This window comes from Oreochromis aureus, linkage group 7, assembly GCF_013358895.1.
Source record: "Oreochromis aureus strain Israel breed Guangdong linkage group 7, ZZ_aureus, whole genome shotgun sequence".
NCBI classification, from domain to species: Eukaryota; Metazoa; Chordata; class Actinopteri; order Cichliformes; family Cichlidae; genus Oreochromis; species Oreochromis aureus.
In genome coordinates, this window is record NC_052948.1 from 14,870,577 (window position 1) to 14,898,411 (window position 27,835).

The 27,835-nt window shown below is 42.2% G+C and overlaps 1 protein-coding gene across 1 annotated transcript; it reads right to left on the minus strand.

Annotated features, from left to right (window-relative positions):
- On the minus strand, window positions 1–27,835 carry LOC116333506 (mucin-2-like). Its single transcript, XM_039614181.1, has 41 exons — window positions 27,760–27,835; window positions 27,363–27,618; window positions 26,377–26,491; window positions 25,949–26,039; window positions 25,729–25,862; window positions 25,415–25,631; window positions 25,076–25,201; window positions 24,866–24,980; window positions 24,630–24,780; window positions 24,402–24,515; window positions 24,252–24,321; window positions 24,010–24,147; window positions 23,189–23,353; window positions 22,667–22,761; window positions 22,457–22,583; window positions 22,098–22,353; window positions 21,501–21,555; window positions 20,500–20,610; window positions 20,201–20,380; window positions 18,795–19,034; window positions 18,551–18,707; window positions 16,850–16,978; window positions 16,687–16,751; window positions 15,576–15,966; window positions 15,208–15,440; window positions 9,210–10,520; window positions 7,844–8,027; window positions 7,546–7,756; window positions 7,267–7,442; window positions 7,063–7,132; window positions 6,808–6,908; window positions 4,138–4,169; window positions 2,559–2,736; window positions 2,369–2,473; window positions 2,162–2,202; window positions 1,951–2,073; window positions 1,719–1,817; window positions 1,461–1,589; window positions 1,328–1,367; window positions 448–571; window positions 1–344 (listed from the first exon to the last, which is right to left on the minus strand). The coding sequence occupies exons 1-41, from the start codon at window positions 27,833–27,835 to the stop codon at window positions 134–136; spliced, it is 6,942 nt and encodes a 2,313-aa protein (XP_039470115.1). The 3' UTR covers window positions 1–133.

Genomic DNA, 27,835 nt, shown 5'->3' on the forward strand with positions numbered 1-27,835 from the left:
TTTTTTTAATTTTGATCAGTAGATAAATACTCAAGCTACAATAGCAATTACTCTGTAAGATGTGAAATTATTTTTAAGACAATATGGGAAGAAACATTTGTGTGTCACATCTGTGAAGAGACAGACTGTTTCATCACAGCAGTGTGAAGCTTCTCTTCCTGCGAACATGATGTCCAGCAGCTCTGGTGCAGTCCGTCTTGGTACAACCACACTGCTCCACATACATGTATGTGTAGGGGACCGTGTCTCCATTCAGGCAGACCAGGTCAGCAGTGCGATTGCTGAAGTTTATCTCCTTACAGCATGAGCAGGAATGCTCCATCACTGCTGCTGCTTCAGAGTACCTAAAGAAAGCAGGGGGCAGGTTTATTAATATACTCAAAGTGTAAAGTAACACTTTTTTTAACTTTCCAGGGAAATATGAGATAATAGTAAAGGTATCCTTACATGGTGTAAGTATTGCAGGATCCTTCACAATATGGCATATCTACCTCCTGGGCAGACTGACAACCGTTGACTGTAATATGGGTTTTCATGGACATTAACTTGCATCCCTTCTCCTTCTCCACGCCTTTTACAAAAAAATATGTTGAGTTAGTTTCTTTTATTTCTATTTAATGTAAATCCATCCATCCATATTGTTCCGCTTATCCAGATGTCATAGGCTGAAAGGCACGTACATTCTGGACAGGTCAACACTCTGTCATAGGGTAACTCAGACACACAACCATTCACACTTAAATTCACACCTATGGGGAATTTAGAATGAACAGTTAACCTAACTCCACTAAATGCATGTGTTTGGACTATTGGAGGAAGATGGAGTACCCGGAGAGAACCCATGCAGACAAGCGGAGAACATGCAAAGTCCACACAGAAAGACCCCAGATAGATGGTGGATTCACCTTCCTGTTGTGTAAATCTGACCGATTTACGAATTAAAACACTCATAAATATTGGGTTTTACATCTGATTGCCTCAAGGCATTATGACATCCTCCACACTATTAACTCGAATTTTGAGTGTTTTAATCAACTTTGTCACACCAAATGACCAAATGAAAGACCCACTGAGGGACCTACTGAACAACCCACTGAATTACCCACTGCACTGAATTTGGTGGTGAAAAAAATTCAGTTATTTTAATTTAAGAGCTGTTAAAACTGACCGGGCAATTGTGACCAGGAGCACTAAAGTAAGGGGGTGTGGGTGCACACAACTGGAGGGTTCAGTTAAAGTCCCTTCATGATGTGAGGCAATAATGTTATCCACCACGCCACCGTGCTGTCCCGGATTAAAATGTTAAATATCAAAATGTTATACTCACAAATTTTGCAACAGCCGTTTGCTGCAGTTTGAATCGTGTCCTAACGAGGAAAATATACAACATTAACAAAATTTGTTTCATTTCAGACAGATACAGTCAATCAATCAAGATTCATTTTTAAAAGCATACATACAGGTTGGCAGTTGCTCTCTTGGAAGGGTGGGCAGACAGTCTGCGAATGGCTTGCTGTTAAAGTCTCACCATTCTTGACACAGGTGTAATGTTCACACTTATTCCCCGGTGGTGACCAGGTTTCTCCTTGCTAGAAAGCAGTGAGATAGATCTTTACCCGCATCCACACAAACTTAGGAGTATTTATTTAATACATACATCAACACATATTGCTTGTTTGGCTTAGATGAATTAACACATGAAGTTACAACCATCTTACAGTCAAAAGTTGTTTAGTTCCATTGATGTTGACAACACAGTGTGTCTGTACACACTTCCCGCAGCATTCATCTGAATCACTTTCCACATATTCATATCCCTGTGAGACACCGAGAGAGATGGCACGTTTAGCTTGTGAAGGCCAATCTAGCAAGTGACTCACCAAAACCACCACAGGAAAACAAACTTAGATGTATGGTAAGAGTGAAGACGACTGCTTTATTGTCTCTTACCAGTTGACAGCTTTCTTTACATTGTTGAAACACACAAATTATTTTTAATAGACCAGATTTTGGGTCAATCTCATTGGAACAGGTACAATCCTGACATGCAATCACAGGAACTGAAGAACCAGGCTGGCAAATAAAGACAAAAATCCATATTATGTGCACCCTTAAAGATAAAAAAGGTGAGAAAATGACAAATCATCTGTTTTTTATTTACCTGGTATTCAGTTTCTCTGTGAACACAAACTCGTTTAGGTTCTAGGGAAGAGATGAGGTGAATTGCATGAAAGTGTTTCATATATACAACCCCATATATAGGGATAGATAGATAGATAGATAGATAGATAGATAGATAGATAGATAGATAGATAGATAGATAGATAGATAGATAGATAGATAGATAGATAGATAGATATTAGCTTACCACATGTATGTTCTGGACAGCATTTTCCCACAGGGACACTGACAACTGGCTTATATCCAATTGGACAGTTCATATTGGTGACTGGGCAGGTGTTAGCTTGACATTCTGCAGAGATTATGTCACCGTGAGAAATTACCACAATCAAACAACAACCTGGAAAAATAAAATGTGCTTTAATACTACGTCTTACGGCAAACATAGGTAGAACAGCAGGGGTCTGATGGACTGGTTTGGTTAACAAGGACAAACCCAGGAGCAGAGCAGTTTGTAATGGCTGGTGGTGGGCAAACCTTAGGCTTGCAAGTCACAGTCTTGGTGGATTCTTCACAGATGCAGTCTTGGCATTTGTACTCAAATCTTTCATTGAACTGAAAGAGTAAACCACAACAATTAATTATTTGTCTCTTGTAAGTAAACAAGATTTAAATTTTATCACCCCATTAGAGCACCTTGCTCTGGCACTGCAGGCTTACTTGTTGCTCCTAGCGTATTTAAAAGTAGAGGTTTTGAGGCACTTGAATTCAGTTTGGATTCAGGAGAGAGAGACTTTCTCTATTTTTAAGATTAGGTTTAAAACGTTCCTTTTTGCTGTAGTTAGCGCTGAATCAGGTGACCCTGATTCCTCCCTTAGTTAAGCTGCAATAGGCGTAGTATTTCTTTTTCAGTTACATTTCACACTCAGTATGTGTTAATAGACCTCTCTGCATTGAAATTATTCATTTTTGGATTCCAATGTCAGGGGCTAGGTCTGTGGCCCAGCGTTTGTTTTGGTATTTTTGATTTTCTTATGGTAGATTGCATTAATGCAAAGTTAATGGGATATGGCAGCCTCACTTATGTCAGTCTGTCCCCGGGGCAACTGTGGCTCCAATTGTAACTTGCCTCCACCAGTGTGTGAATGTGAGAGTGAATGAATAGTGGAATTGTAAAGCGCTTTAAGGGTCTCGAAAAGTGCTATATAAATGCAATTCATTATTATTATTATTATTATTATTATTATTATTATTTAGTTATGGATTAATTGCGTGTTATTCTAGTTTATGTTTCATCAATGTCACCATGTTCTTGAGTCTTTTCCTGTTTGTCATGTGTGATCTCCTTGTCTATCTAGGTTCCATTTTGCTGTGTTTCCATGTTCGATGTGTTTAATTTTGTTTCCCCTATGGCCTCAGATTCTTTTGTGTCAGCTGTGTTTCCCCGGGTGTTTCCACTTCCCTCATTACCCTTTAGTGTATTTAACTCCTCTTTCTTCCTCTGTTCTTTGTTGGCAGTCTGTTCTCTATACGTCAAGTCAGGTCTGGTCAAAGTTGTATTTCTACTGCTCAGGTATATGATAATACTTGTGTTTTGTTTTTTCATGTTCATGTTTCACATGTACCTGTTCAGTTTAAGATTTCATGTTCTGGTTATCATAGTAATTTAGCTGCTCCCACATTAGTTTCTAGTTTAGTTTTGTCTCTGTATGTTTTGGCTAGTCTACCATTTTTGACATCAGCCCAAAATAAACGGCCCACTTTTTGTTAAAGATTCAGTTCCGTCTCTCCCTTGTCTGCTTTTTCCACAAATACACCAGCCATTCTGGACATGGCATTCCACAGCATGTCTTTTGTTCTGTCTTCCTTCTCTCAACCCCAAGGGGTCATATGATTTTGGGTTGTTTCTCTGTGTGTAATATTGTAGGGTCTACCTTACAATATTGTTGTGATATGATGCTGTATAAATAAAAGTGAATTTAATTAAACTGGAAAAAAAAGATGAAAAATGCTCACCTCACGAGGAATGCCCTCAGGATCAAGACATCCTGTTGGAAAATAAAAGACAGCACAAATATAACATATAGTTGAGTCAGTAGTAGTACAGTGGGATGCAAAGGTTTGGGCAACCTTGTTAATAGTCATTATATTCCTGTATAAATCGTTGGTTTTTAGAATAAAAAATGTCAGTTAAAACACACACACACACACACACACACACACACACACACACACACACACACACACACACACACACACACACACACACAGAAAGCTGTCTCAGAGATTTAAGCTGTCTGTTTCCACATATTGAGAAAATGGAAGACCACAGGCTCAGTTCAAGTTAAGGCTTGAAGTGGCAGACAAAGAAAAATCTCGGATAGACAGAACTGACGAATGGTGAGAACAGTCAGAGTCAATCCACAGACCAGCACCAAAACATCATCTTGCAGCAGATGGAGTCACTGTGCATCGTTCAACCATTTGGCGCAATTTACACAAGGAGATGCTGTATGTGAATGATGCAGAGGAAGCCTTTTCTCCGCCCACAGCACAAACAGAGCCGCTTGAGGTATGCTAAAGCACATTTGGACAAGCCAGCTTCATTGTGGAATAAGGTGCTCTGGACTGATGAAACTAAAATTGAGTTATCTGGGCATAACAAGGGGTGTTATGCATGGAGGGAAACGAACACATCATTCCAAGATAAAAACCTGCTAATGTGAGATTATTATATCATCTTATGCCACGCTATACCCCTAATTAAAGATTGTGAAACTATTATGTAATTTTATTTTGCATTATTCTGCTGAAGAGGTGATAACTATTAGATTTATTAGACTGATTATTATTGCAGACTTTCTGATTCGTATTACATTAGACTGCTTATTTATTTTTAATGAATTACATTGTTTATGATGCATTATACTGCTGAGTTATAAGAAATACTGTTTTCAGAGAATCATGACCTTATTTTTCTGATTACAAAGAGAACAGAACATATCGTAGAGGTTTTCTGCCCCATCTCGTCAGGAGGAGATAAAACAGAAAGCCAAGGCCGTCACTTAGGCACCGTAAGAGAGAAAGAATGTTAATGCTTAGTTTGGAGGGGGGCTGAAGTTATAAGAATGTGAGAAAAAGACACGTCGAGATCAGGCGGACACCCTCCCGCGCTCATCTCCCCTCCGGATGGTTTATGCTCAAAAGTGTTATATGGAATAATGAGAATTGGAATAAAATGATTGTTGATTGAGCATTTACACACCAAGTGTTGTCCTTCCTTTAGCTCAAAGATGAAAGAATTGGAAGAATTTAACACTACCTACAGTAAAATATGTTGGTGGTTCCATCATGCTGTGGGGCTGTGTGGCCAGTGCAGGGACTGGGAATCTTGTCAAAGTTGAGGGACACATGGATTCCACTCAGTATCAGCAGATTCTGGAGACCAATGTCCAGGAATCGGTGACAAAGCTAAAGCTGCGCTGGGGCTGGATATTTCAACAAGACAACGACCCGAAACACTGCTCAAAATCCACTAAGGCATTTATGCAGAGGAACAAGTACACCGTTCCGAAATGGCCATCTTAGTCCCCAGATCTGAATATTATTGAAAACCTGTGGTGTGACTTAAAGAGAGCTGTCCATGCTCGGAAGCCATCAAACCTGAATGAACTAGAGATGTTTTTTTAAGCGGAATGGTCCAAAATACCTTCAACCACAATCCAGACTCTCATTGGAACCTACAGGAACCGTTAAGAGGCTGTAATTCCTACAAAAGGTGGATCTAGTTTTTTCATGTGCTATGTGCAGAGGTGTTTTTTTTCTGTTCTCAAACTGATCTCCCTGTTGGAGCTCAGTCTGGGGGGAGTTATTTTTTTCTCCTTATCTTTCCTCATGTGGTGCTTTTCCATGTTATACCCCTCTGACCTGTCTTCCCCATGTGATGTCTTGTGTAATGTATGTATGGTCGGAGGGTAAGATGGCGCCGCCATTGCGTGCAATAGGTCGGCAGCCTTATGAAATTTCCCCCTTGTGGGACTAATAAAGGTATATCAATCAATCAATCAATCAATCTACTAAATATTAATTTAATTTCTTTTTTTGTGGTACCCAAATTTATGCACCTGCCTGATTTTGTTTAAATAATTAGTGCAGACTTTCTGTAAATCCAATAAACTTCATTTCACTTCTCAAATATCACTGTGTGTGTCTCCTATATGATATATTTAACTGACATTTTTATTGTAACGACCAACGATTTATACAGGGAAATGACTATTAACAAGTTTGCCTAAACTTTTGCATCCCACTGTATGTCTTGATGAATGCTCAATCATCCAGGTAAGAAAATCCCACAAAGGTGACTCTTCTTCTGCATTTAGTTTCTGTGTGAGAAACCTGTCACTTTGATCAATGGTTTTTGATCAGTGGTTGTTGATCATTGGTCATGACAATTTGCATATCAATGATCAAGGAACTGACCTAAAAGCCCACTTTTCAGTCAGTGGGCTGTGAGGTCAGACATTGTGCAAATGCATTGTTTATAAGGCTGGGGAAAATGAGACAGAAGAAATCACTTTGATTACTTACAAATGTTTCTCCCACTAAAAACACCTCGTCCACATGGACAGAATCAACATTTTGTGGTCAGTAGTAGTAACTAAAAAATCTAAAAAAAATACTCACCACATTTTTCAACACATATTCCAGACTCCTTGTTAAAGAGTTTCATTCCATCAGGACAGAAGCAGCCCTCAGTAGTGTAGTTCATAGTTGGTTCACTGGGACTGTAAAGCAAGATATAGTGAAACAGCACTAAAATTACATTCAGTTAGGGTGATGCACAGTGTCACTTTCACTTATTGCCACCATAAATGTATGCATTGCCACTTTTTGTTACGGCTATATTGCCTGCTTTAGCATAGTTTTGCAGAAACTTACTTGTCTTCACAGGTTGGTTGTTCTACAGGACCGCATGGCTTGTAAACTTTGCCTGATGGGCACTCACCAGCTGATGAAGAAGAAAAGAACTTCATTGCTTTGTGTGTTTGTATATGTTTTTGGTTTTTGTATGCATGGTGACAAGTTGTCACTCGTGATTCCAAACAATCCAAAAAATTTACAAAATGATGGAGGGTTGCTTACCACACAATGTGGTGTGGTTCCTCCAGTAAATGCAAACTCCAGCCTGAGCACAGGCTGCAGCATAAGTCTGTAAACTTGTGCACTCCACTGTTGGGTTGGAAACATGACAGCTATCAAATACGCAACCTCTGTAGAAATTTTCTGGAGAGACAAACGGATGGCACTCTGCAAAGACACTGTTTTTAAAAAAAGAAACAAAAAAGAAATGTATTCTGTTTAAAATTGTGAACTGTTAATAGTACAGGGATAAAGTGTTGGGATTGATCAGATAATGTTTACCTGCTTTTAAGCAGGTCACACATGGAGTCTGGTTTGCATGGAGCTAAGGTAGGTGGTGGTTCAGGGGCACTGGTAGGTAGTGCTGGTGGTGTTGAGCAGTTGGGTTTGTAAGGGTCTTCAACAGGCCAAAAGTCAGCCATCACTGCACAGCTTTCCACCAGCTTACCTCCAGGTAACATGCAGTCATCAGCTTGGTTATTGTTGCATGTTCCTGACAGTATTAACAAAAAAAAAAATATTGCAGTGTAACCTCAAACTAAGGGTTGAAAAATCTAATCACTTCAGTGAACAGTCTTACCACAATGGCCCTGTGTGTTTTTGCCAAAATACTGGAATGGAAGGGTTACACTGAAGCCAGTTATTCCAAATGTAATAACCACTTTTAGTCGAGGAATCTCTAAAATCAGGTTCAGACCTGAATTCACTATCTTAACACCTTGTTGAGAATAAGGTAGGTTCAAACTTTTTCCATTTTTCAGTGCCTACAAAAGAATAAAAGCACCATATGTAAAATATATATATACGTGTGTGTGTGTGTATATTATAAAAAAAATAAGCAGTCTTGGTTATTTTGCAGAAAAATGCAATGAAATATTGGCAATCATATATCCAACTTCACCTCCAGTTGTGCAGTTCCAATAAGATTATGATTAATGAGTGTGATGACTTCTGATACATATGCCACTGTTATTGATCGTGGACAAGAAACATCTTCAGTTGGATCACAAAAGATGTTGTCAATATAAATCTCCAAGTTATGTATTGGTAAAATCTCTTTCATCAAAATATAAGTGCAGTTTCCTTGATAACTGTAGAAAAGTCCATCAAATGTGATGTAATGCGGATCTCCCCACCCTTCACATACACCTGAAAAGAAAGTAAAAATGTTAAAGGTAGGAAAAAACAACATCAATGGAATAAATGGTTTTAACCACAGAATAACTTACAGTCACAAGTATAATATTGACAGCAGTAGTACTCGTCATACACAAGAACTGGCTTCTTTCCATTTGTGCAGGTTATGTTTTGAAGAGGTGGACATTCATATGGAACGATTTCTATTGTGTTGTTCTCTATGCATTTGGCCATTGTGCAGTTGCACAAATAGAACGTCTCGTTTTGCTTTAAGAACATGGGAAAAGGTTGCAAAACTTAAAGAAAGTGAGGCACTAAACAAACCAAAATAGTCATGTCATTGAAGTCATTTAAGTCTTAGTAAATTCAGTTTGGAAGGGCATAAAATAACATAAATTATTAAAAATTATAACGCTTACTGAAACACCCCAGTCAGGACAATCCGGTGTTTCTGAAGTTGTTGGCGTTGGTAGGGTTGTAGTGGGAGGTAGGGTTGTAGTTGTAGTAGGAGGTTGGGTTGTAGTTGTAGTAGTAGTAGGAGGGGTCGTAGTTGTGGTAGGAGGAGGATGGGTTGTAGTTGTAGGAGGAGGGGTCGTAGTTGTGGTAGTGGGTGGTTCGGTTGTAGTTGTTGTAGTAGTAGGAGGAGGAGTTGTAGTTGTGGTAGGAGGAGGTAGGGTTGTAGTTGTTGGAGGAGGGGTCGTAGTTGTGGTTGTAGGAGGTGGGGTTGTAGTTGTAGTAGGAGGAGGAGGAGTTGTAGTTGTGGTAGTGGGAGGTTGGGTTGTAGTTGTAGGAGGAGGGGTCGTAGTTGTGGTTGGAGGAGGTGGGGTTGTAGTTGTGGTTGGAGGAGGTGGGGTTGTAGTTGTGGTTGGAGGAGGTGGGGTTGTAGTTGTAGTAGGAGGAGGAGGAGTTGTAGTTGTGTTAGTGGGAGGTTGGGTCGTAGTTGTAGGAGGAGGGGTCGTAGTTGTGGTTGGAGGAGGTGGGGTTGTAGTTGTGGTTGGAGGAGGTGGGGTTGTAGTTGTAGTAGGAGGAGGAGTGGTTGTAGTTGTGGTAGTGGGAGGTGGGGTTGTAGTTGTAGTAGTAGTAGGAGGAGGTGGGGTTGTAGTTGTAGGAGGAGGGGTCGTAGTTGTGGTTGGAGGAGGTGGGGTTGTAGTTGTAGGAGGAGGAGGAGTGGTTGTAGTTGTGGTAGTGGGAGGTGGGGTTGTAGTTGTAGTAGTAGTAGGAGGAGGTGGGGTTGTAGTTGTGGTTGGAGGAGGTGGGGTTGTAGTTGTAGTAGGAGGAGGAGTGGTTGTAGTTGTGGTAGTGGGAGGTTGGGTTGTAGTTGTAGGAGGAGGGGTCGTAGTTGTGGTTGGAGGAGGTGGGGTTGTAGTTGTGGTTGGAGGAGGTGGGGTTGTAGTTGTAGTAGTAGTAGGAGGAGGGTGGGTTGTAGTTGTGGTTGGAGGAGGTGGGGTTGTAGTTGTAGTAGGAGGAGGAGTGGTTGTAGTTGTGGTAGTGGGAGGTTGGGTTGTAGTTGTAGGAGGAGGGGCCGTAGTTGTGGTTGGAGGAGGTGGGGTTGTAGTTGTAGTAGTAGTAGGAGGAGGGTGGGTTGTAGTTGTTGGAGGAGGGGTCGTAGTTGTGGTTGGAGGAGGTGGGGTTGTAGTTGTAGTAGGAGGAGGAGTGGTTGTAGTTGTGGTTGTGGGAGGTGGGGTTGTAGTAGTAGTAGGAGGAGGTGGGGTTGTAGTTGTAGGAGGAGGGGTCGTAGTTGTGGTTGGAGGAGGTGGGGTTGTAGTTGTAGTAGGAGGAGGAGGAGTTGTAGTTGTAGTAGTGGGAGGTTGGGTTGTAGTTGTAGGAGGAGGGGTCGTAGTTGTGGTTGGAGGAGGTGGGGTTGTAGTTGTAGTAGGAGGGGTCGTAGTTGTGGTTGGAGGAGGTGGGGTTGTAGTTGTGGTTGGAGGAGGTGGGGTTGTAGTTGTAGTAGGAGGAGGAGTGGTTGTAGTTGTGGTTGTGGGAGGTGGGGTTGTAGTTGTAGGAGGAGGGGTTGTAGTTGTAGTAGTAGTAGTAGGGGTTGTAGTTGTGGTAGTGGGAGGTTGGGTTGTAGTAGTAGTAGGAGGAGGGTGGGTTGTAGTAGTAGGAGGAGGGGTCGTAGTTGTGGTTGGAGGAGGTGGGGTTGTAGTTGTAGTAGGAGGAGGAGGAGTTGTAGTCGTGGTAGTGGGAGGTTGGGTTGTAGTTGTAGGAGGAGGGGGCGTAGTTGTGGTTGGAGGAGGTGGGGTTGTAGTTGTGGTTGGAGGAGGTGGGGTTGTAGTTGTAGTAGTAGTAGGAGGAGGGTGGGTTGTAGTTGTAGGAGGAGGGTCGTAGTTGTGGTTGGAGGAGGTGGGGTTGTAGTTGTGGTTGGAGGAGGTGGGGTTGTACTTGTAGTAGGAGGAGGAGGAGTTGTAGTTGTGGTAGTGGGAGGTTGGGTTGTAGTTGTAGGAGGAGGGTCGTGAGTTGTGGTTGGAGGAGGTGGGGTTGTAGTTGTGGTTGGAGGAGGTGGGGTTGTAGTTGTAGTAGGAGGAGGAGGAGTTGTAGTTGTGGTAGTGGGAGGTTGGGTTGTAGTTGTGGTTGGAGGAGGAGTGGTTGTAGTTGTGGTAGTGGGAGGTTGGGTTGTAGTTGTAGGAGGAGGGGTCGTAGTTGTGGTTGGAGGAGGTGGGGTTGTAGTTGTGGTTGGAGGAGGTGGGGTTGTAGTTGTAGTAGGAGGAGGAGTGGTTGTAGTTGTGGTTGTGGGAGGTGGGGTTGTAGTTGTAGGAGGAGGGGTCGTAGTTGTAGTAGTAGTAGTAGGGGTTGTAGTTGTGGTAGTGGGAGGTTGGGTTGTAGTAGTAGTAGGAGGAGGGTGGGTTGTAGTAGTAGGAGGAGGGGTCGTAGTTGTGGTTGGAGGAGGTGGGGTTGTAGTTGTAGTAGGAGGAGGAGGAGTTGTAGTTGTGGTAGTGGGAGGTCGGGTTGTAGTTGTAGGAGGAGGGGTCGTAGTTGTGGTTGGAGGAGGTGGGGTTGTAGTTGTGGTTGGAGGAGGTGGGGTTGTAGTTGTAGTAGTAGTAGGAGGAGGGTGGGTTGTAGTTGTAGGAGGAGGGGTCGTGAGTTGTGGTTGGAGGAGGTGGGGTTGTAGTTGTGGTTGGAGGAGGTGGGGTTGTAGTTGTAGTAGTAGTAGTAGGAGGAGGGTGGGTTGTAGTAGTAGGAGGAGGGTCGTAGTTGTGGTTGGAGGAGGTGGGGTTGTAGTTGTAGTAGGAGGAGGAGGAGTTGTAGTTGTGGTAGTGGGAGGTCGGGTTGTAGTTGTAGGAGGAGGGGTCGTAGTTGTGGTTGGAGGAGGTGGGGTTGTAGTTGTGGTTGGAGGAGGTGGGGTTGTAGTTGTAGTAGTAGTAGGAGGAGGGTGGGTTGTAGTTGTAGGAGGAGGGGTCGAGTTGTGGTTGGAGGAGGTGGGGTTGTAGTTGTGGTTGGAGGAGGTGGGGTTGTAGTTGTAGTAGTAGTAGGAGGAGGGTGGGTTGTAGTTGTAGGAGGAGGGTCGTAGTTGTGGTTGGAGGAGGTGGGGTTGTAGTTGTGGTTGGAGGAGGTGGGGTTGTAGTTGTAGTAGTAGTAGGAGGAGGTGGGGTTGTAGTTGTGGTTGGAGGAGGTGGGGTTGTAGTTGTAGGAGGAGGAGGAGTGGTTGTAGTTGTGGTAGTGGGAGGTTGGGTTGTAGTTGTAGGAGGAGGGGTCGTAGTTGTGGTTGGAGGAGGTGGGGTTGTAGTTGTGGTTGGAGGAGGTGGGGTTGTAGTTGTAGTAGTAGTAGGAGGAGGGTGGGTTGTAGTTGTAGGAGGAGGGGTCGTAGTTGTGGTTGGAGGAGGTGGGGTTGTGGTTGGAGGAGGTGGGGTTGTAGTTGTAGTAGTAGTAGGAGGAGGGTGGGTTGTAGTTGTAGGAGGAGGAGTCGTAGTTGTGGTTGGAGGAGGTGGGGTTGTAGTTGTGGTTGGAGGAGGTGGGGTTGTACTTGTAGTAGGAGGAGGAGGAGTTGTAGTTGTGGTAGTGGGAGGTTGGGTTGTAGTTGTAGGAGGAGGGGCGAGTTGTGGTTGGAGGAGGTGGGGTTGTAGTTGTGGTTGGAGGAGGTGGGGTTGTAGTTGTAGTAGGAGGAGGAGGAGTTGTAGTTGTGGTAGTGGGAGGTTGGGTTGTAATTGTAGGATGAGGGGGTCGAGTTGTGGTTGGAGGAGGTGGGGTTGTAGTTGTGGTTGGAGGAGGTGGGGTTGTAGTTGTAGTAGTAGTAGGAGGAGGGTGGGTTGTAGTTGTAGGAGGAGGGTCGTAGTTGTGGTTGGAGGAGGTGGGGTTGTGGTTGGAGGAGGTGGGGTTGTAGTTGTAGTAGTAGTAGGAGGAGGGTGGGTTGTAGTTGTAGGAGGAGGGTCGTAGTTGTGGTTGGAGGAGGTGGGGTTGTAGTTGTGGTTGGAGGAGGTGGGGTTGTACTTGTAGTAGGAGGAGGAGGAGTTGTAGTTGTGGTAGTGGGAGGTTGGGTTGTAGTTGTAGGAGGAGGGTCGTAGTTGTGGTTGGAGGAGGTGGGGTTGTAGTTGTGGTTGGAGGAGGTGGGGTTGTAGTTGTGGTTGGAGGAGGAGTGGTTGTAGTTGTGGTAGTGGGAGGTTGGGTTGTAGTTGTAGGAGGAGGGTTGTAGTTGTAGTAGTAGTAGTAGGGGTTGTAGTTGTGGTAGTGGGAGGTTGGGTTGTAGTAGTAGTAGGAGGAGGGTGGGTTGTAGTAGTAGGAGGAGGGGTCGTAGTTGTGGTTGGAGGAGGTGGTTCGGTTGTAGTTGTTGTAGTAGTAGGAGGAGGAGTTGTAGTTGTGGTAGTGGGAGGTTGGGTTGTAGTTGTAGGAGGAGGGTCGTAGTTGAGGTTGGAGGAGGTGGGGTTGTAGTTGTGGTTGGAGGAGGTGGGGTTGTAGTTGTAGTAGTAGTAGGAGGAGGGTGGGTTGTAGTTGTAGGAGGAGGGTCGTAGTTGTGGTTGGAGGAGGTGGGGTTGTAGTTGTGGTTGGAGGAGGTGGGGTTGTAGTTGTAGTAGGAGGAGGAGGAGTTGTAGTTGTGGTAGTGGGAGGTTGGGTTGTAGTTGTAGGAGGAGGGGTCGAGTTGTGGTTGGAGGAGGTGGGGTTGTAGTTGTGGTTGGAGGAGGTGGGGTTGTAGTTGTAGTAGTAGTAGGAGGAGGGTGGGTTGTAGTTGTAGGAGGAGGGGTCGTAGTTGTGGTTGGAGGAGGTGGGGTTGTAGTTGTGGTTGGAGGAGGTGGGGTTGTAGTTGTAGTAGGAGGAGGAGGAGTTGTAGTTGTGGTAGTGGGAGGTTGGGTTGTAGTTGTAGGAGGAGGGGTCGTAGTTGTGGTTGGAGGAGGTGGGGTTGTAGTTGTGGTTGGAGGAGGTGGGGTTGTAGTTGTAGTAGGAGGAGGAGGAGTTGTAGTTGTGGTAGTGGGAGGTTGGGTTGTAGTTGTAGGAGGAGGGGTCGTAGTTGTGGTTGGAGGAGGTGGGGTTGTAGTTGTGGTTGGAGGAGGAGTGGTTGTAGTTGTGGTAGTGGGAGGTTGGGTTGTAGTTGTAGGAGGAGGGGTTGTAGTTGTAGTAGTAGTAGTAGGGGTTGTAGTTGTGGTAGTGGGAGGTTGGGTTGTAGTAGTAGTAGGAGGAGGGTGGGTTGTAGTAGTAGGAGGAGGGGTCGTAGTTGTGGTTGGAGGAGGTGGTTCGGTTGTAGTGGTTGTAGTAGTAGGAGGAGGAGTTGTAGTTGTGGTAGTGGGAGGTTGGGTTGTAGTTGTAGGAGGAGGGGTCGTAGTTGAGGTTGGAGGAGGTGGGGTTGTAGTTGTGGTTGGAGGAGGTGGGGTTGTAGTTGTAGTAGTAGTAGGAGGAGGGTGGGTTGTAGTTGTAGGAGGAGGGGTCGTAGTTGTGGTTGGAGGAGGTGGGGTTGTAGTTGTGGTTGGAGGAGGTGGGGTTGTAGTTGTAGTAGGAGGAGGAGGAGTTGTAGTTGTGGTAGTGGGAGGTTGGGTTGTAGTTGTAGGAGGAGGGGTCGAGTTGTGGTTGGAGGAGGTGGGGTTGTAGTTGTGGTTGGAGGAGGTGGGGTTGTAGTTGTAGTAGTAGTAGGAGGAGGGTGGGTTGTAGTTGTAGGAGGAGGGTCGTAGTTGTGGTTGGAGGAGGTGGGGTTGTAGTTGTGGTTGGAGGAGGTGGGGTTGTAGTTGTAGTAGGAGGAGGAGGAGTTGTAGTTGTGGTAGTGGGAGGTTGGGTTGTAGTTGTAGGAGGAGGGTCGAGTTGTGGTTGGAGGAGGTGGGGTTGTAGTTGTGGTTGGAGGAGGTGGGGTTGTAGTTGTAGTAGGAGGAGGAGGAGTTGTAGTTGTGGTAGTGGGAGGTTGGGTTGTAGTTGTAGGAGGAGGGTCGTGAGTTGTGGTTGGAGGTGGTGGGGTTGTAGTTGTGGTTGGAGGAGGTGGGGTTGTAGTTGTAGTAGTAGTAGGAGGAGGTTGGGTTGTAGTTGTAGGAGGAGGGTCGTAGTTGTGGTTGGAGGAGGTGGGGTTGTAGTTGTGGTTGGAGGAGGTGGGGTTGTAGTTGTAGTAGTAGTAGGAGGAGGGTGGATTGTAGTTGTAGGAGGAGGGGTCGTAGTTGTGGTTGGAGGAGGTAGGGTTGTAGTTGTGGTTGGAGGAGGTGGGGTTGTAGTTGTAGTAGGAGGAGGAGGAGTTGTAGTAGTAGTAGGAGGAGGTGGGGTTGTAGTTGTAGGAGGAGGGGTCGTAGTTGTGGTTGGAGGAGGTGGGGTTGTAGTTGTAGTAGGAGGAGGAGGAGTTGTAGTTGTAGTAGTGGTAGGTTGGGTTGTAGTTGTAGGAGGAGGGGTCGTAGTTGTGGTTGGAGGAGGTGGGGTTGTAGTTGTAGTAGGAGGAGGAGTGGTTGTAGTTGTGGTAGTGGGAGGTTGGGTTGTAGTTGTAGGAGGAGGGGTCGTAGTTGTGGTTGGAGGAGGTGGGGTTGTAGTTGTGGTTGGAGGAGGTGGGGTTGTAGTTGTAGTAGTAGGAGGAGGGGTTGTAGATGTGGTAGTGGGAGGTGGGGTTGTAGTTGTAGTAGTAGTCGGAGGAGGTGGGGTTGTAGTTGTAGGAGGAGGGGTCGTAGTTGTGGTTGGAGGAGGTGGGGTTGTAGTTGTAGTAGGAGGAGGTGGGGTTGTAGTTGTAGGAGGAGGGGTCGTAGTTGTGGTTGGAGGAGGTAGGGTTGTAGTTGTAGTAGGAGGAGGAGTGGTTGTAGTTGTGGTTGTGGGAGATGGGGTTGTAGTTGTAGGAGGAGGGGTCGTAGTTGTAGTAGTAGTAGTAGGGGTTGTAGTTGTGGTAGTGGGAGGTGGGGTTGTAGTTGTAGGAGGAGGGGTCGTAGTTGTAGGAGGAGGGGTCGTAGTTGTAGTAGTAGTAGTAGGGGTTGTAGTTGTGGTACTAGGAGGAGGTGGGGTTGTAGTTGTAGTAGTGGGAGGGTGGGTTGTAGTTGTAGTAGTGGGAGGTGGGGTTGTAGTTGTAGGCGGAGGGGTCGTAGTTGTGGTAGTGGGACGTGGCGTGGTAGTTGTAGTAGTAGGAAGAGAGGTCGTAGTTGTGGTAGTGGGAGGCGGAGTCATAGTTGTGCTCGAACATATGACAGTCTTACAACATACCCTGATTTTGTAATCAAAACACTTAAATGGAGGTCTAACCTGTTCCTCCACTCTGCATGCTAAACCAATATCCTTATCACAAGTAACAACTTGGCCAGTTTGAGCCACATAGTCATCAAGTGTTATGTCCTCGTAACCTACTGCTCTACAGTCAATCTCTTCAATATTGTCACATATTTGATGACCACTATTTGTGATATTTTCATATGTTTCCCAGTCACTTTTGTCTGTTTGATCTTTATCCACATTATACCATTCTGACCACTCACATTCGGTACCTGGAATGCATGTAGTTGTGGCAGGAGTAGGCGTAGTTGGGGTTGTAGTTGTTGTGGTAGGAGGAGGTGGGGTTGTAGTGGTAGTGGGAGGTGGGGTTGTATTTGTAGTAGTAGTAGGTGGTGTCGTAGTTGATGTAGTGGGAGGTGGGGTTGTAGTTGTAGTAGTAGTAGTAGGAGGGGTCGTAGTTGTGGTTGGAGGAGGTGGGCTTGTAGTTGTGGTAGTGGGAGGTGGAGATTGGGTTGTAGTTGTGGTAGGAGGAGGAGGGGTAGTTGTGGTAGGAGGAGGCGGAGTTGGGGTTGTAGTTGTGGTTGGAGGAGGTGGAGTTGTGGTTGGAGGAGGTGGAGTTGTGGTTGTCGTCGTGGTAGTTGGAGGTATGGTTGTGGTTGTAGTTGTAGTTGGAGGTGCAGTTGTAGTTGTCTCTGGACATACATCCACACATGTTTGGTTTTTCTCATCAAATATGGGCTTATCTTCTGGGCATACAGGATAACAGCCTGTAGAAAAAAATCACATAATAGAACCTTTCAACATTTCTCAATGGCACATTAATTTGATTCTTGATCATACAAACTGATCCCACTTAACCACTTACCTTCCAGGGTGGGTATCGGATTGAAACATACACCTTTTGGATTCAAACAGGTTTTGTAGCACGGGGTGTGGCAAGGGTTGTAGTGCCAAGTGCATTCTGTTGGGCCATTGTAGTAATCACAATAGATAGCTAGGAAGAAAAAAACATGAAATCATGCTATTTATTTTGAAAATGAAATTGTTGAAATATATAAAATATATAATATATAGAGAGATATAAATCTATTAATCTATATATCTACTAATTAAAATTTGTAATGTGAGGTTCAAACTTCACTTTACACTGTCTCACATCAAAATTTTATAAGGTGAATGACAGAAATACTTAATAGACCCTGTGCACGAGAAAATGCTAACTTCCTGGTTTGTAGGGTTGTACATTTCCGGTAGCTTTACTTAAACACGAAAATGGAAAGATCGCATTAAGTTACAAAGAGCAGAAGGTGGGAACACTCACCAGTGTTGTGTCATAAAAAAAATCTAATGATCAATTCTGACGTTTAAAGAGTTTAGATTGATCGGTTATTTACATAACTCAACACAAGCAGAACTGCATTACAAAATCAGAAGACATGTCGTCCACATTCAGAAGCACATCTCTGTATAGTGACAGTTCTTATGATTTAAACAGGCAAATGTTCTGCATTCAAACTACAGGTGAACAATAGTCTAAGCCAGATGTTTCCCTGTTATGTCGATATCAGCTAGTCAAGAAGACACCTACACAGCATGTCAACAAACTGTGAAAAAAATCCTTTTCACCTCGCTGTTTCGCAGATTTTTAGTGCAAGTTTGCATGCTTTTTTTTTTTTTTTACATCACATTGTGTCCTGCGTCCTGATCGGCTGCCGTCCTGTACAGTACAGAATCGCAGCATCGATCGCTAGCAGTGTGACTCTGAAGTGCAGTACTGTATGTTTGTACATTTTTTCCCCAACAGAATGTCGACAAATCGTTTTGCACCGTCAAAAAATAAAATTGGCTACTTGATTTCACCTATTGGTTATTTTTAGACCATAACACCCGCAATATTCGAGGGACCGCTGTTTACAAATACTGAGAAATAGAGAAATTGAATCCTTTGTCTGTTTTGCTCTGTGGCACGGGGGAAAAATATCGCCAGGTCTATGAATAGCATCTACATATATATTCCGTAAATGCCCAAGACATCTCAAAAAATGTAAATCGCCCCTTGATTCATTCATTTGGTTGACTTGTCTTGGAAAAAGCGGCAGTAAACAACGAGCGAATATCACACGGGAAACGAAGCGCCCTACAGGAGTTTCCCCACCGGAAGTAGCATATGCTAAGGTGCACATAGTCTATTGATGATATTTTGGAATTTCCCTCAGAATTTTCATGATGGGGTCACTAAATCCCACCCACTCTTTAATTAATGGTCTGAATATGTTTTAAAAAATAGAGAATTCAGTTTCAGATGTTTCGTGAACTTGCAAAAGCATGTGTCCAGTTTGGTTCTTATTGTTTATTGAGCATAGCTTGATACAGAAAAAGGTTAAGTTTATTCATTATTAGTAACAATATAAAAAATAAAGGGGTAGATTTCCTGAGCAGGCTGATATATAGCACAGATGTTTCTGTAGTTGTTAACACTTCACTCACATGAATTTAAGGCTTCAAAGAAAAAGTCAGGTGTCAGAAAAGGTTGGAAAATTAAATTTTAATAACATATGTTACTTACGACAGATCTCTGGAGTTCTCCACGCAACGCAAACATCATGCTCATTGCAAGCCTGAGCATAAGCAGCAACCGCTGTGCAGAAACATTCACAGTCTCCTCCAGTGTCGCAGGCACATGAGTCTTTCACACAGTTGTCATAAAATGGATGATGGTCAACCTGTCCAGTGGTGCAAATTTGATGATGACTTTTTTTACCAAAGTGTTTCATAATTACATGAAATAGAAACCTACAAATTGTCATTACCTTTTTGCGGCATTCTTTAAATGTGTCTCCAGTTATGATGCTACACATCATTTTTGCCCACAGATGTCGACCGGGTGTCAATGTGCAAGGATCAGTGTTCTCCTCCACATCTGGACAGGAGCTAGAAACTTTCCAGCTGTTTGCAAATTCGAGTGGATTGTTCACCACCAGCTGACCCTGGGTGGTGTAGTCATTCTGTCCATCACCATCAAAATTTCCACACAGACCACACACCTCTCCCTGTATAATCATACAAAAGAGTCAATCAAACAATGCGTGATGTTTATAAATATAATAGGGGTGTCGAAATACATAGGCTGCATCTTCTTGAGGACCCGTCCTCCGCAGTCAATGTGGGCCGGGTCCTCTGAAGGTCAGATAGGCCAGAAGTAAACATCTGTGAAATTGGATGGTCTAGCCTTCAGATTTGCATCACCGCTGTCTCGGCTTAATTTAATAAACTCGGCCAGCTGCTCCTTTCTATCTAAAATATAACAGGACACTGGTGTAAATTCTTGACTATCTCATACTTCTGTTTAATCAGTTTTCTGTTTGACGTTTACTCAGCATTGTGAAAACCAAGGAGGAACCCATCCAGGGGATTAATAAAGTTTTATTTTATCTAATCTAATCAAATAAGTTTAATCTCAGTGTGTTTTATTTTACTCACGAACAAAATAAAACACTGTAAAAGCCAAACAATAGCATTTTTTTAATCTAAGACTTATATATCACGTTTAACCTGAGTAGCGAAAGACCGCGCCTGGTGATCTGAAAATGTGCCAGGAGTTTGCCGTTCTCACCGGCTTTAGTGACCCTCACGCTCCTGGCTATCAACCTGGTTGGTAACAGATGTCTCTGAAAACGTCAGAGCACTTTTGCAAATATATGATATCTTGATAAACTGAGCAGATATTTGACGTTTACACAGCTACCTGAAAATATGTGAAAAGTAGATTTTTTTGTACCCAGAAAGAGTAATAAGAGTAATATTAAAACTTATAAGCGGCCGCCGTTGCTGAAAACTGGAATTGTTTGGGCCGCACTATGAATTTTGGAATATGGTGGGCCACGAAGGATAACCCGACCCATTCTTCAAATTCAGGGAAAAGGAGGACACATTTGTCGGTTTATGGAGTCTACGAATTTGGGCAGCCTTTGTCACGTCACTTTGACGTAATCAGTCTACAAATGCAGCCTCAAGGAGGATGCAGCCCATGAATTTGTACACCCCCAATATAGTGATTTACATTTACCATACATTTCATTATTAGATGGGGCTCCTCTAGGATTTTTTTTTCTGTTTCAATATATGGTATTGAAAACATCAAGAATGTGGCGAGAATAAAAGGGTACATTGCATTAAAAATATCTAAACTTTAATTTAATGTACCACTGTCACTCACACTGTGCGTTGGTTCCAGCAGGATCCGAACAGCTGTTTTGCGATCCCATATCACTGCCACACCGATGACAGATTCTACAACCACATACAAGCCAACATTCCTTATTCTGTACTGGATATGAGGCTCATGTCCCAGATGATCCTCTTCAAATCTTCCCCTTGATAGTTTGATTTCCCTTCTCTGTAATGAAGGAGAAGGAAATTTCTGCTGGTTCAACTGCAATGCTAAAAATACATTTATTTAAATTTACTATGTTTGCATGAGAAAACTTTGGGAGTGTGTTTTGTGTCTGATCTTACCCCCAGTTGAATTCTGACTCTTTTAGAGCAGGTGGTGCCCGTAGAGCCACAAGGTACATTTTCAGTGATAACTCCAAAGTTGTCGTGCACTGTTTTATTGCCACAGTTGTTCTGTTGAAAAAAAATAAAAATAAAAAAAGGGACTTGTTAAACTTTGTGTTTTTTATGGTTACAATAACAGGAACAAGATCATGCACTCACATGTTATACATTGACTAACTGCCTTTGAATTTTTATGTAATCAATTTTTGAGTCACTGTGTAGGCAATTCATAAGTCTTAACTGTGTCTGAAATCTTTACACTTAGAAAAATGATTTTCTGATCCCTGATATTATTTAAAATATAGAGCCTTTGCTCCTTGCAATTGTTCAAATGAATAATTGAATTTTTGATACTGATGATGATGTTTTTTATTTAAATGTAAGCCATTTTCTCCTTGCACTTTAACCCAAGAGTTGTAACTATGAAATTGTATTTGGTAAAGAAACGATACAGTGTTAATGGAAGGAAGTTAGAGTTGCATGACAGACTTTGTTCTTAATTGTTCAATGTTCGTTTTTATGGGAAACATTGGACAAGGGCATGAGGAGGTGAATTCAGGTGACAGTTGTTCTTCAGATGATTTTGGCATACATTATTTACCTTTACAGCAATATAGCCACACTGTCCTTGACATGCATATGTTTTCTGATCAAATGTGGTGTAATGACCACTTCCATAAATAATGCAAGTTCCTGGACATTTTTTCTCTGTGCATGTCCATTTTCCACTTTGGCAGGTACTAAATGTATCAAGAAAAGTAAATACAATACACTTTTAATACTGTGAAAAAAACATGCCATATATGACAAATACTGTTTATTACTCTACAATAATTAATTAGAAAATAAAATAAGGTCCTACCAGGTGTTGCACTGATTAGGTATTCTTGTTCCAGAGACATAGAGATGGCCATCATGTTTGCATGGACAGTCACTTTCTTTCACACAGAAACCTTTACCATCATCAAGGAGGCCACTGGGACACCGACAACCAGATTCACACTCGGTGGCATCCTGGGAGGATACAAAGACCACATTGATGAAAAAATAAAATAAAAAATTTCTGACACTGTTAAAAATTGTATTACAAAACTGCCTACTACTGAGTGTATGCGTATAACATTAAATAATTAGATTCAGTTTTTTGAGACTGAGAGATCAGCTAAAGCACAGCATCAAAAACAACTCACACAATCATCATTGTCCAGATTTAAACAAGTTCGAGCACACTGCACTCCAACAACTCCTGCGCTTGCAGTGGAGCAGTTGAAGTATTGTTTAGGAGAAGGGCAAGCTGTAGAAACTGTAGGGGGAAAAGAAACATTGCTTTAATATGCTGTATATTGTCTTAACAAAATGCTTGCATTGAAGAAGAAAAAAAACGGACTTGACATGCGGGTTCTCCCAGAATGGCAATGAAGAACTCCGTTAGTGCATACGCTAGAAAAAGACACCAAAATATAAAACATTTTTTTAAATCCATCATACTACATGTGTTACAGTCCTGCTTAATCCTTAGTTTAGGATGTTTCATTTGAAATCCTGAAGTGACTCACCAGCGCTCGTTGTTGATGCTGATGGACTTGCCTGACTTCACGTAGACTTCATTATGGTAACAGGGACACTTTGCCACTGGGACACAGATGCCATTGTCATCTAGGTAGTGACCCTCAGCGCAGGAACAGCCATCCACAGGCAAGAAATCAGAGGTGCAGCTCTGCTGGTTTAAGCTCAAAGATCTGCAAGTCAGCTGGCATCTCTGATGTTTGTAAGAGAAGGTCTGAGATTCTGGGCAGTTCTTGGTGTATTTGTCTGTTTGAAAATATGACAGTGATTACTTCATAGTTTTGGACTGACTGATAAAAGAGAACACGCTCATCAAACTTCATTACTGAGCTGTTTCAGATACCCTTACCGCACACATTATCTCTCCAGTCTGTCAAGAACACTCCCTTTGATGCACAAGCTCTGGCGTAGGAGGAGAAAACAGCACACAGGCAGTCCTCGCTCTTCTCACAGTTACAGCTAGCATAAGTACATCGCTGTAGAAAACAGTGAACACATTTTTATTGTATTGCAGTCCCACCGTATTTAGTTAAAGACACACAGAGAGGTTTTGTTGTACCTTGTAGTAAATCTCAGGATCCACCACAGAATGGCACTCTGCAAAGGTACTATTTGGCTGTCGTAGCAAGGCGCACCAGTGATTGGCATACTTTTCTACAAGTAGATGAGTAAAAATTTAATTTCTTGTTTATATTTCTTGCTTGTTCAAATATGTTTCATTTAGAACCTGGAAAATCTGTTTCAAGCAGATGATAGCAATTAAAGAAATAAACTTCCATCCATCCATCCATCCATCCATTCTCTTCCACTTATCCTTGTCAGGGTCGCAAGGTGGGGGGTGTGTGTGGGATGCAGGGTAAACCCTGGACACACCCTGGACACGTTGCCAGTGTGTAACAGGGCTATCACATAGAGGATAGACAACCATTTGAACTCACATTCACACCTATGACCAATTTATAGTTACTAATTAACCTAAACCCACTAAATAAATAGGTGGAGTTAAGAAAAAACATAAGCTTGGACAATAAAGTAAGAAATAAGAAATAAAGTTGATGGACAAAAAAACTTTCCAGTTTACCATTTTCCACGCTGAAAGAACAAGGGTCATCAAGTCTTTCTTCTCTGTCTTGGCATACATGGCCAGCCTTCCAGGAGTTACTAAAAGCTGCTGCACTTCCCTCCACAATTCCCTGACGAGTGTTCATGTCATCAGATAGGACCATGTTGTAGTTCCCACATAAACCTAAAAATACAGATTTTTAATGAAGAAATGATCATGAAATGCAAATAAGAACTTTGAAGAAAAAAACTTGTATGAAACCAAATAATTTTCAATGGCTTGCTTGTTGGGTGGTATTCAGAGTGGAACAATCCTGAGATTATTCCTGGTCACATAAAACACAATTTCTCTATTATGTTCTGTGGCTACCTCAGCGTCTACCTTCCACTGAACCTTCCAGATAAGCTTTTCATTTTGGCATACCAGTTAGCTGCCCACACCATCTAAGCTGGTTCCTTTTCATCTGAAGAAGCTAACACTCTACTACGAGCGCCCTCATTATTTTTTAAATTTCTCGCTGTAGCTCTAAGAGTGAGGACATTTATTTCAACCTTTTAGCTTTTAAAGTGCATCGCTGATCATACTGCATCGGGAAAAAAAGTATTTAAAGTGTTTAATTAAAAAAACAACATATGAATCATTGAAGTCAACATAATCTGCTGGTGTTTAATTTGTTTAAGCTGCAAATGGCAAAGTTTGTTTCGAAATACACAGATACATCAAAATTACTATAATCATCTTCAACAGACAACATTCTTTAACTCTTGCAGTAAATGGTTATTTAATAAATGCATATTAGTCCTCATGATATAATGCTTGAAGACTAATGTAAAACTTACCACGTGTCTTTTCTCTGTAGCTCTGCTCCAGGCTGACATAGACTTGCATGAGGGGCACATGTTGGATCTGAATTTGCAAACCAAAACTGGTCTGGAGGATGATGTGAAAGGACGAAGCATGGAATATACTGATATCCCCTGTGAATGAAGAGAAACACAAAAATCAGTTTGGCTAACTTCTTACGTCTCAGCATAAATGAAAGTAACACCTTAAACCGAAAATTCCTTATTTTCTGACCAACCTGAGAAGTACGGCAAACTTATACTCTGCATATTCTGCTTTACTGCGCCATCAGCAGTGAATGTTAACACCTGAATAAAAACAGAATTGATCATTAGGGTGTTGCAGCTGTCAGTATCTATTTAAAGCACGAGCCCAGTATTGAACTCACATTGTTTCTGTCATTGTTCAGCAGGATTTTGAGAGTCTTCAGACAGGTGTCATATTCTTGGTGTGCACATGGTACCAGTTTGACCAGAATGGTAAACTTAGGGCTTGCATCATCCTGAAATATACATAATGTGAGAAAAAGAAAACAAAATTAGCCTAATCCAATATTTTTTTTGCTTACATGTGCCCAACACAGTCTAAAATTTGACTGTACGAAGCTAATGCTTACCTTTCTTTCCACCTTGGCCAGGGTGTAGTAACAGTTTCCGTGGAAGGTGAAGTCTTTCCCATCAAAGGTGGTTACATGTGAACCTTCTTCAACCGCACACGTAGAAGGTGTTGAAAGACTTTCACAAGCCCATCTACCCTCAAAACATGTGCTGAAAAACAAACAAATTCATTAAGATATCAAAATATGCAGACACATTGTAAAAAATTACTTTCTGGTAGCATTATGAACGTTACCATTCCTCTCGCTCCTGTCTGTAAACTTCACCAGATTCATAGATTTTTCCATGCTTGCACTGGCATTCAGACTGAGCAATACACCCCCTCATGGAAATGTCATCGAACACGGTTCCTGAAATGGAAGGTTGGCATTTGAAGGTAACATCCCATGAAAAGGGAAGCTTTAACAGGTGTGTAGAAAGAAACTTATTTGTTATGAGCACTAACCAGGAGGACAGAAGCAGCCGTCCATTTTGTGGTCCTCACAGAATGAGCTTGTGTCTTGATGCGTGCAGGTATCCACACAAGGGGATCCACTCTCTTCATAAACCATGTTGAATGGGCACTGTTTGGCTGTGAAGGAGGTGGGGATTTACGCAAAGTGTTTAAACATCAACTTAAGGTTTTTCACTTGCGTGTTAAAACAGCAGATTTTTTGTGCACTTATTTTACTTCAGACGTTTCCCAAATTTTGATATATAATTCAGTGTTTTGATACTCTCTCTACCCCTTAATATATAAAATACAAAAATAAAAACCAAACAGAAAGAGAAAACAAAACTTTACCACAGAATTTAGAAGTCCTCCAGTTGGGAGGCTCCCCTCCTGCATGGGAACACTGTCGAGAGAACTCAGAGAGTGTGCTGCAGACACAAAAGTCATTCGAATGGTTGGTACAGCCACACATGTCCTGCACACAGGCCTGAATGTAAGGCTCAGGGTCAATCAGTTTGGTGCAGGAGCTCCAGGTTTCTGCATGCAGCATCTCTTCACAGGTGTTTTGCTAAAAGAGAGTAAACACATGCACAATTAGTTAATGCAAACAAAAAACCATCAGATCTCTTTCGTTAAACCTGGCTGAAGTAGGTAACAAAACTCACAAACTCTTTGCATGACTCTGGCACATTCATAGCTTCCTGTGACACATCTTCCTCTTCATATGGGTCCTCACAATCATCATTTGGACGATGGACTTTATGTATGTTGCCAAACTCAATGGGGCTGATTTTGCGACCTTTTGCATACAATTACATTAGTAGGGACACACAATAGCCAGCATATTATAGATTAAAAAAGTAATAAATGATCAACAGCTTTTACCATCAAGGAGGAACTCATTGTAGACTGGAACACCGTTAAAATCTCCACAAAGTCCACAAGTGCGGTTAGTGTAATCATTATCAATTTCCACCTTAAACACGGAGTAAAGGTTAGAAAAGGTTTTAGAAAGCAGACATGACATGTTTAAGATATAAAAATATATAACATGACAAAATAAAATGAAATGAATGCATCAAACTTGCGACATATAAGGACTTTACATGTATGCAAAGACAATAGTAACCAATGTAACTATTGTTGTAGTGAACCAGGTAGTCGGCAATTCAACTCAAATGCAGTGTATTTATTTAAATGTCACACAGACAAAATATGGCAAAGTATTTCTGGAGGGTTGGGCTGTTAGTCATTAATAAAAGAATATATGTCATAAAAATGTCCTATTGGATCTGTCTGTTTTAAGGATTTACCATGACTGCATCATCAAGGTTCCACATGACAATGATGCCAACTTTGGACTGGAGCTTGATGTAGACTGCATTTCTTTCCATTTGTACTCCGGCCTGGTAGTGTGGAAGTTTGACACTGAGAAGAAAGATAATAAATTTTTCACAATTATAATTCATTTATATCTATAATTAACATTATATAAGAAGCATCTCTGTACTGAATAATGTATTTTGCATTATAAATCACTCTGTGTACTTCAAATGTTCACTTATATCGCCATACTTAAGAGTACTGTCTTAAATTCTGGGTTAATGTATAAAAAACTTAAATTCAGTCATTATCTAAACTTCAGTAAAAAGCAACCACAATCATTAAATGAAGCCAGATTCAACGACCACACTAAAAGTTTAGTTTTGGAATCAACAAATCTTTAAATTCATGGACCTCATAAAATATAAATCTACACAGAAAACATAAATAAAGCCAGATATGTTATCAGGAAAATGACAGACGATGTTTTTGGAGACAGAAGGGGATTATAACTTGAGGGGAAAGTTAAATTTGAAGACTCAAACGAACAACAGTGCATTTCCATTTGTGGAGTAAAACTGTGGGAACAGTTTTCCAGTGGACCTACAGCAATGTTCAAGCATTATTCAGTTCAAACTAATTTTTCGAAACCTGCTTTAGAAGAATGTGAAATTAATGAAATTGATGACTGATAATATATATAATGATGTTATTTTAATGTGTTTTTTTAGTGTATACAAGTGCTGAGGGGAAGTGTGGATAATGATGAACATGGTGAATCAATCAATCAATCAATCAATGATTGAGAGATTAATAAGCATGTGGATATTTCTTCCTACTCTATTTCAGAATTGATGATTGAGTGGTTGATTCATGTCATTAGGAATGTGTGTATATATTGGTTTTATATATCTGAGATAAAAGATTATCATTGTCATCATAATTATATCTGAGTTGCTTTTTTTTTCTAACTTACGGCAGGTCGTTCACAGTGACCACATCCTTGCTGAGGTGAAATGCAAAATCGCTGATGGTGACCACCACATAACTGACTGTTGGGTTTCCATCGTTTTCCTTCCTCTTCATGTGCACAGAGAACTCTGGGAAGGTGTCATGGCAGTCAGAGACCAGGTTGTATTCACACATGCCAGGAAACTGGTACACATCACCATCGAACGTCTTGAAGTGCTCCCTGCCCCATGTGCTACAGATGCTGCTCACATGGTTGCGGACTGGAAAAACATTCACATAAATAAAAGCTGAATACTGGTAGAAGTATTATAAATGTTGTGTTCATATATGCATTATTGAAGCAGAAAAATCTATTTAAATCACTGAGGTTTAAAAGCAGACCATAATTATTTGAGCCTTACCCCATCTGGCTTGGATCTCAGTGACATGGGCTATAGTCAAAGCAAGGAAACACAACCCCACCGAACTCCCCCTCAT

What these genes read in the sequence shown, in the direction of transcription:
- LOC116333506 (XM_039614181.1), bottom strand. Translation starts at nt 27,835, where the DNA reads ATGAGGGGGAGTTCGGTGGGGTTGTGTTTCCTTGCTTTGACTATAGCC. An exon ending in ACCTTGATGATGCAGTCATG is followed by an intron (nt 26,040 to 26,376) that starts GTAAATCCTTAA and finishes TCCGTGTTTAAG; the next exon opens with GTGGAAATTGATAATGATTA. An exon ending in CTGAGGGCATTCCTCGTGAG is followed by an intron (nt 2,737 to 4,137) that starts GTGAGCATTTTT and finishes TTACTCTTTCAG; the next exon opens with TTCAATGAAAGATTTGAGTA.